Source organism: Oncorhynchus keta, chromosome 25 (genome assembly GCF_023373465.1).
Source record: "Oncorhynchus keta strain PuntledgeMale-10-30-2019 chromosome 25, Oket_V2, whole genome shotgun sequence".
In the NCBI taxonomy this organism is placed as follows: Eukaryota; Metazoa; Chordata; class Actinopteri; order Salmoniformes; family Salmonidae; genus Oncorhynchus; species Oncorhynchus keta.
In genome coordinates, this window is record NC_068445.1 from 40,592,571 (window position 1) to 40,601,255 (window position 8,685).

General features: G+C 45.8%; 1 protein-coding gene across 12 annotated transcripts in view; it reads right to left on the reverse strand.

The window, feature by feature from the left end:
- Window positions 1-8,685, reverse strand: part of erap1b (endoplasmic reticulum aminopeptidase 1b) — a 40,598-nt gene that overhangs the window by 13,754 nt on the left and 18,159 nt on the right. For all 12 annotated transcript variants that reach the window (XM_052479421.1, XM_052479420.1, XM_052479422.1 and 9 more), the window contains 6 exons: window positions 8,635-8,685; window positions 8,197-8,328; window positions 8,023-8,106; window positions 6,420-6,577; window positions 5,545-5,624; window positions 5,259-5,442 (listed from right to left, as the gene is read on the reverse strand). The exon at window positions 8,635-8,685 is cut by the window's right edge and continues 81 nt beyond it. In XM_052479421.1, the coding sequence (XP_052335381.1) occupies window positions 5,259-5,442; window positions 5,545-5,624; window positions 6,420-6,577; window positions 8,023-8,106; window positions 8,197-8,328; window positions 8,635-8,685 (689 nt within the window). The remainder of the gene's footprint in view (window positions 1-5,258; window positions 5,443-5,544; window positions 5,625-6,419; window positions 6,578-8,022; window positions 8,107-8,196; window positions 8,329-8,634) is intronic.

Below are 8,685 nucleotides of genomic sequence, written 5' to 3' on the forward strand. Positions count from 1 at the left end.
GCGGATCCTTGGACTAGCCTACAAGCCACTGATGCGGATCTTTGGACTAGCCTACAAGCCACTGATGCGGATCTTTGGACTAGCCTACAAGCCACTGATGCGGATCTTTGGACCAGCCTACAAGCCACTGATGCGGATCTTTGGACCAGCCTACAAGCCACTGATGCGGATCCTTGGACTAGCCTACAAGCCACAGATGCGGATCTTTGGACCAGCCTACAAGCCACTGATGCGGATCTTTGGACCAGCCTACAAGCCACTGATGCGGATCTTTGGACCAGCCTACAAGCCACTGATGCGGATCTTTGGACTAGCCTACAAGCCACTGATGCGGATCTTTGGACCAGCCTACAAGCCACAGATGCGGATCTTTGGACCAGCCTACAAGCCACAGATGCGGATCTTTGGACCAGCCTACAAGCCACTGATGCGGATCTTTGGACTAGCCTACAAGCCACTGATGCGGATCTTTGGACCAGCCTACAAGCCACTGATGCAGATCTTTGGACCAGCCTACAAGCCACTGATGCAGATCTTTGGACTAGCCTACAAGCCACTGATGCGGATCTTTGGACCAGCCTACAAGCCACTGATGCGGATCTTTGGACCAGCCTACAAGCCACTGATGCAGATCTTTGGACCAGCCTACAAGCCACTGATGCGGATCTTTGGACCAGCCTACAAGCCACTGATGCAGATCTTTGGACTAGCCTACAAGCCACTGATGCGGATCTTTGGACCAGCCTACAAGCCACTGATGCGGATCTTTGGACCAGCCTACAAGCCACTGATGCAGATCTTTGGACCAGCCTACAAGCCACTGATGCAGATCTTTGGACCAGCCTACAAGCCACTGATGCGGATCTTTGGACCAGCCTACAAGCCACTGATGCGGATCTTTGGAACATCTACAGTACATTTTAAAAAGTCTAATAAACCCATTCAATATAGCCTACACCATCACAAGAATCCACTATTTACAATGTTTCAAAAGAAGAGAATACATACTCTGAGTTGTCCTTATGTTAGGTCCTGAGATCTGGCTATGCCATATGGCTGTGGGTTACACTAGTTCATTTAGCAGACAAGATTAGCTTATAATTTCCATAATTTTATAGTAAGAATAACACAATTGAACAAAGCTGAATAAAATAGAAAGGATATTTCCCCCCAAACTATTTCCGAGGCAGTGCACAGCACACATGTGACTATTCTGTGTTGAGTGGATAAAGTGATCATGTTGAAACACGTCCTCCTATATGCTCACAGTTATAATGTAACTTTAGTTGTGATACAAACCCTTCGGCTGTTGTTTTGATCTATAATACAAGGCTGCATGATGCCACTCTAATTTAAAAAATAAATCAAAAAGTCTCATGAAAGGCTCTTCTCTGTTTCTTACGTAGGCTGCACACACCATCAGTCTCTCATTCAACACACACCGCGGTTACGTTTTAATATGCCAGGTAGGCTGCACACACTCCATCAGTCTCTCATTCAACACACACCGCGGTTACGTTTTAATATGCCAGGTAGGCTACACACACTCCATCAGTCTCTCATTCAACACACACCGCGATTACGTTTTAATATGCCAGGTAGGCTGCACACACTCCATCAGTCTCTCATTCAACACACACCGCGATTACGTTTTAATATGCCAGGTAGGCTGCACACACTCCATCAGTCTCTCATTCAACACACACCGTGGTTACGTTTTAATATGCCAGGTAGGCTGCACACACTCCATCAGTCTCTCATTCACACACACACACCGCGGTTACGTTTTAATATGCCAGGTAGGCTGCACACACTCCATCAGTCTCTCATTCACACACACACTGCGGTTACGTTTTAATATGCCAGGTAGGCTACACACACACACCGCGGTTACGTTTTAATATGCCAGGTAGGCTACACACACACCGCGGTTATGTTTTTAATATGCCAGGTAGGCTGCACAGGTTGTAAAGCAGATTAAATGTGCTTCATGTTAAGAATTGAACAATAAATATAGCAGTGTTAGAAAGTGTGACCTCTTTTAAATAGTGGCACGTCAAACCTACAAAGCTGTAGGCTATGTGCTCTCCAACCCTGTAGGCTATGTGCTCTCCAACCCTGTTCTGACTCTGTAGGCTATGTGCTCTCCAACCCTGTTCCGACTCTGTAGGCTATGTGCTCTCCAACCTTGTAGGCTATGTGCTCTCCAACCCTGTTCCGACTCTGTAGGCTATGTGCGCTCTCCAACCCTGTTCCGACTCTGTAGGCTATGTGCTCTACAACCCTGTTCCAGGGGTCCTATGCCTATAGGCTATGTGCTCTACAACCCTGTTCCAGGGGTCCTATGCCTATAGGCTATGTGCTCTACAACCCTGTTCCAGGGGTCCTATGCCTATAGGCTATGTGCTCTACAACCCTGTTCCAGGGGTCCTATGCCTATAGGCTATGTGCTCTACAACCCTGTTCCAGGGGTCCTATGCCTATAGGCTATGTGCTCTACAACCCTGTTCCAGGGGTCCTATGCCTATAGGCTATGTGCTCTACAACCCTGTTCCAGGGGTCCTATGCCTATAGGCTATGTGCTCTACAACCCTGTTCCAGGGGTCCTATGCCTATAGGCTATGCTTAGAATTATTTGGCCACTTTATTTGTGATACAAACCTTATCAAAACATATAGGTCTATGGGCTAGGATACATATAGGTCTATGGGCTAGGATACATATAGGTCTATGGGCTAGGATACATATAGGTCTATGGGCTAGGATACATATAGGTCTATGGGCTAGGATACATATAGGTCTATGGGCTAGGATACATATAGGTCTATGGGCTAGGATACATATAGGTCTATGGGCTAGGATACATATAGGTCTATGGGCTAGGATACATATAGGTCTATGGGCTAGGATACATATAGGTCTATGGGCTAGGATACATATAGGTCTATGGGCTAGGATACATATAGGTCTATGGGCTAGGATACATATAGGTCTATGGGCTAGGATACATCGTGATGCCTGCGACTATGATATGCATGCGCTGTTTCTTGCCTTGGTTCATTCCCTGCATCAACCAGCTATGAGGAGCTGGCTCTCGCTATGCAACAGTCTGCTCAAACTGAATGCCAGGGCTGTCATGTAGAGTTTGATTAGATTCTCAATAGTATTTGGATTGATTACAGGGAAAATAGAGCGCCGAGTATCAGGCCGTTAGCAAGTTTGGTAGGCTACTAACGACCATCAGCGGCATCAGAGTGCAATTTTGGAGTTAGTTACCGTGACTCAACGGCCATGTGGAATGTGACTGCAGTCATGATTCGTGACTGCCGGGTGTGGCGGTGTTAGGAAAATTATGGTTAAATGACTGAACAAATCATTTCAAATGGAACTGTAACTAAGTCAAACTTATACTCTGTTTTATTATATCTGATTAACAATATGAGTTCATAAGAAGGGATTGTGTGACACGGACAAGGAGTAATTAAAGTTAATGAACACCATTCCAACTAGGCAGAAACGAATGGGTTGTGGATTAAGTAAACAGATAATGTAGTTAACCTATGGTTGGACCGACGAAACTGAGCTCTGGGGTGTTTTAGGTAAGGCAGTGAGTGCATTCCTAGGTTTTCTGTTAATTAGAACTGTCAGCTAAGTGGTGATCGATAATGTTGAGGGGTCAAAAGTTAACACAGTTGTGTTGTGTGTCCTGTGTATGTGCTGGGGGGGTCAGAATGAACTCAGTTGTGTTGTGTGTCCTGTGTATGTGCTGGGGGGGTCAGAATGAACTCAGTTGTGTTGTGTGTCCTGTGTATGTGCTAGGGGGGTCAGAATGAACTCAGTTGTGTTGTGTGTCCTGTGTATGTGCTGGGGGGGTCAGAATGAACTCAGTTGTGTTGTGTGTCCTGTGTATGTGCTGGGGGGGTCAGAATGAACTCAGTTGTGTTGTGTGTCCTGTGTATGTGCTGGGGGGGTCAGAATGAACACAGTTGTGTTGTGTGTCCTGTGTATGTGCTGGGGGGGTCAGAATGAACTTTTAAAGTTCCCTTTGTCCCGGTCGAGAGGGATTCTGTTAAGCAATGAAATGACGTCATGTTATTGTATATTAACTGTTGCTCGTGGTAACGTGGCAGCGCGCTCCGAGAATAAATTCTGTTACCTATTATTGATAAGACTGGTCTCCGTCTATTTTATGCAACCAAGAATTTTACAAATTCTCATAAAATAGATTAAGGGAATTCAATTAATGAAAACACATTGGTATATTTAAATTACAGTAACAGGCGGTAATACGGTCGCCGGTACCTTGCCCATTCTAACCAATCAAGACATTTTTAAAAAATGTGGAAGAGTTTGTTTAAAAAAAATTGGAGTAACTCTCTTAAACACAACAATTTGACATACATAAATACACTGAACAAAAATATAAACGCAACATGTAAAGTGTTGGTCCCATGTTTCATGAGCTGAAATAAAAGATCCCAGAAATGTTCCATACGCACAAAAAAATGTATTCTCTCAAATGTTGTGCACACATTAGTTTACATCCCTGTTAGTGAGCATTTCTCCTTTGCCAAGATCATTCATCCACCTGACAGGTGGCATATCAAGAAGCTGATGAAACACCATGATCATTATACATGGACAATAAAAGGCCACTCTAAAATACGCAGATTTGTCACATAACACAATGACACAGATCTCTCAAGTTGTGAGGGAATGTGCAATTGACATGCTGACTGCAGGAATGTCCACTAGAGCTGTCGCCAGATAATTGAATGTTAATTTCTCTACAATAAGCCACCTCCAATGTTGTTTTAGAGAATTTGGTAGTACGTTCAACCAGCCTCACAACCTCAGACCACGTGTAACCACACCGGCCCAGAGCCTCCACATACAGCTTTTTCACCTGCGGACCAGCCCCCCGGAGAGCTGATGAAACTGAGGACTATTTCTGTCTGTAATAAAGCCCTTTTGTGGAGAAAAACTCATTCCCATTGGCTGGGCCTGGCTCTCAAGTGGGTGGGCCTATGCCCTTCCAGGCCCACCCATGGCTACGCCCCTGCCCAGTCATGTGAAATACATAGATTAGGGCCTAATCAGTTAATTGAAATAAATGTATTTCCTCATATGAACTGCAACTCAGTAAAATCTTTGAAATTGTTGATTGTTGCATTTATATTTTTGAGCAGTATACATAAAAAAACGACATTGAAAAAACCAAAATTTTACAATATTATACACTATGTTGACAGACTGACCTGACCAATTGGAAGGCATTGTTTATGAGGGAGGCGCGGTCGTTGGAGCTCAGAGCCCTGTGATTGGTCAGCAGCAGGGAGGTCAGAGAACGCCAGCCTTCCCCCTCGTAATGGACCATGTAGTAACCACTCATATCCACGTTAAACTTGACCCACTCCACCTCCTCTGGTAGGTACAGCACGTCTAGAGGGGGACGTAGTTAGTTAGTATACTGTAACTATACTGTTACCAGGCGAGACTAATGCTAGAACTGTTAGGTCACAAACCCCAGACAGAGACGCCTACCTGTCCTGGTCTTGAGCAGGAAGCGATGCACTGTGCTGGAGCTGCTGGTGATGTAGGTCAGAGGAACCTGCCACAGGAAGCTGCATGTGGGGGGTTGTCAGGAGTTAATATTGAATGACTTGGTTATTCACCTTACACCTTAATTACCAAGCCTGAACTACCATCTCTACAAAGGAAATGAAACTATGATGTTTCCTGGATATATAGTTCCAACTGCACAGTCAAAGAGGGTTCAAATCCTCCCTACTGCCCTCGGACACATTCTCTCTCACTGCCCTCTGACACATTCTCTCTCACTGCCCTCGGACACATTCTCTCTCACTGCCCTCGGACACATTCTCTCTCACTGCCCTCGGACACATTCTCTCTCACTGCCCTCGGACACATTCTCTCTCACTGCCCTCGGACACATTCTCTCTCACTGCCCTCGGACACATTCTCTCTCACTGCCCTCGGACACATTCTCTCTCACTGCCCTCGGACACATTCTCTCTCACTGCCCTCGGACACATTCTCTCTCACTGCCCTCGGACACATTCTCTCTCACTGCCCTCGGACACATTCTCTCTCACTGCCCTCGGACACATTCTCTCTCACTGCCCTCGGACACATTCTCTCTCACTGCCCTCGGACACATTCTCTCTCACTGCCCTCGGACACATTCTCTCTCACTGCCCTCGGACACATTCTCTCTCACTGCCCTCGGACACATTCTCTCTCACTGCCCTCGGACACATTCTCTCTCACTGCCCTCGGACACATTCTCTCTCACTGCCCTCGGACACATTCTCTCTCACTGCCCTCGGACACATTCTCTCTCACTGACATCTGTTCAATAAAACCAGGAAATGGGAAAGGACTGGGAATTATCTTACCCGTGTGTCTGTGAGGGATCGTCGGTCTTGAGGTATCTCTCCTGGCTGAGTCTGACCTGGCGACCCCTGACCTCTACAGTGACCAGGGGAAACCCCTCCTGCAGCGTCCACGTGTCCATGATGGCCCTCACGTCCAGCTGATCGCCTGAGTACCACTTCTACAACACAAACGCACAGACACAGTCAACTGAGTACCACTTCTACAACACAAACTCACACGCTCAGACACAGTCAACTGAGTACCACTTCTACAACACAAACGCACAGACACAGTCAACTGAGTACCACTTCTACAACACAAACTCACACGCTCAGACACAGTCAACTGAGTACCACTTCTACAACACAAACGCACAGACACAGTCAACTGAGTACCACTTCTACAACACAAACTCCCACGCTCAGACACAGTCAACTGAGTACCACTTCAACAACACAAACTCACACGCTCAGACACAGTCAACTGAGTACCACTTCTACAACACAAACTCACACGCTCAGACACAGTCAACTGAGTACCACTTCTACAACACAAACGCACAGACACAGTCAACTGAGTACCACTTCTACAACACAAACTCCCACGCTCAGACACAGTCAACTGAGTACCACTTCTACAACACAAACTCACACGCTCAGACACAGTCAACTGAGTACCACTTCTACAACACAAACGCTCAGACACAGTCACCTGAGTACCACTTCTACAACACAAACACACACACACAGTCACCTGAGTACCACTTCTACAACACAAACACACACACACACACAGTCACCTGAGTACCACTTCTACAACACAAACACACACACACAGTCAACTGAGTACCACTTCTACAACACAAACACACTCACACAGACACAGTCACCTGAGTACCACTTCTACAGCAAGCCAGGAAGGACACAGGACAGGATACATTACCCCACAGGACATGAACACCACAAGACATTAACTGTTACAGTGTGTTGACTGTTGTAGTGTGTTGACTGATAAAGTGTGTTGACTGATAAAGTGTGTTGACTGTTGGTGTGTTGACTGTTGGTGTGTGTTGACTGTTGTAGTGTGTTGACTGATAAAGTGTGTTGACTGATAAAGTGTGTTGACTGTTGGTGTGTTGACTGTTACAGTGTGTTGACTGTTAGTGTGCACTGTTACAGTGTGTTGACTGTTACAGTGGGTTGACTGTGAAAGTGTTGACTGTTACAGTGTTGACAGTTACAGTGTGTTGACTGTTACAGTGGGTTGACTGTGAAAGTGTGTTGACTGTTAGTGTGCACACTGTTACAGTGGGTTGACTGTGAAAGTGTGTTGACTGTTACAGTGTGTTGACTGTTACAGTGTGTTGACTGTTAGTGTGCACTGTTGCAGTGTGTTGACTGTTACAGTGGGTTGACTGTGAAAGTGTGTTGACTGTTAGTGTGCACTGTTGCAGTGTGTTGACTGTTACAGTGGGTTGACTGTGAAAGTGTGTTGACTGTGGAGTGTGTTGACTGTGGAGTGTGTTGACTGTGACAGTGGGTTGACTGTGACAGTGTGTTGACTGTGACAGTGTGTTGACTGTGACAGTGTGTAGGAGGGGTTTGCTGGTGTGTTGTGACTTACAGGAGCTCCAGACTGGGCCTTTTCCTGAGAACAGAACCCATCATCTTTCAGTCTGCCCTCATCCAGATCATCTGACTGGCAGATCTGTTAAGACACACACATTATTGGCTTGATTGGGTTCGACTCAGTAGTATGAAAAGGGTATGAAGCTCAGGTAGCTGTATACACACTCACGTTAGTGAGGCTCTCCCACAGATGGCTGTTGACAGTATTCTGATAGCTGTAACGTCTGAGGTAACGGACAATACCAATCTTAAACGCCTCTGGGGTCAGGAAGTCTCTCAGCATGTTCAGAATACACGCCCCCTGGAAAAACAATAACACATGAATTCACAGAAATCAACTCACTGACTAGACTGGAGTACTTTCAGAGGAGATAGCAAACCTATGTTCAAATCATATTTTAAATCTTTCTAGTATTTTGAGTGTTTGTTTTAGCATGTCTAGAGTTTCAGGTGAAGGGGGTTTGCACTTTTGGGGCTCTTCTATTGGTTCCATTTCAGTTAAGTATTTGAAACTAGGTCTGATGGATAGTCAGCATGAAGTGAATAGACTGGACAGGAGTCAGACCTTGGTTGATTGATTGATAGATTGATAGAATGGGAGTCTAACCTTATCGTAGGAGACATCGTCAAACATCTCCTGGATCTGAGTAGGAGTGTC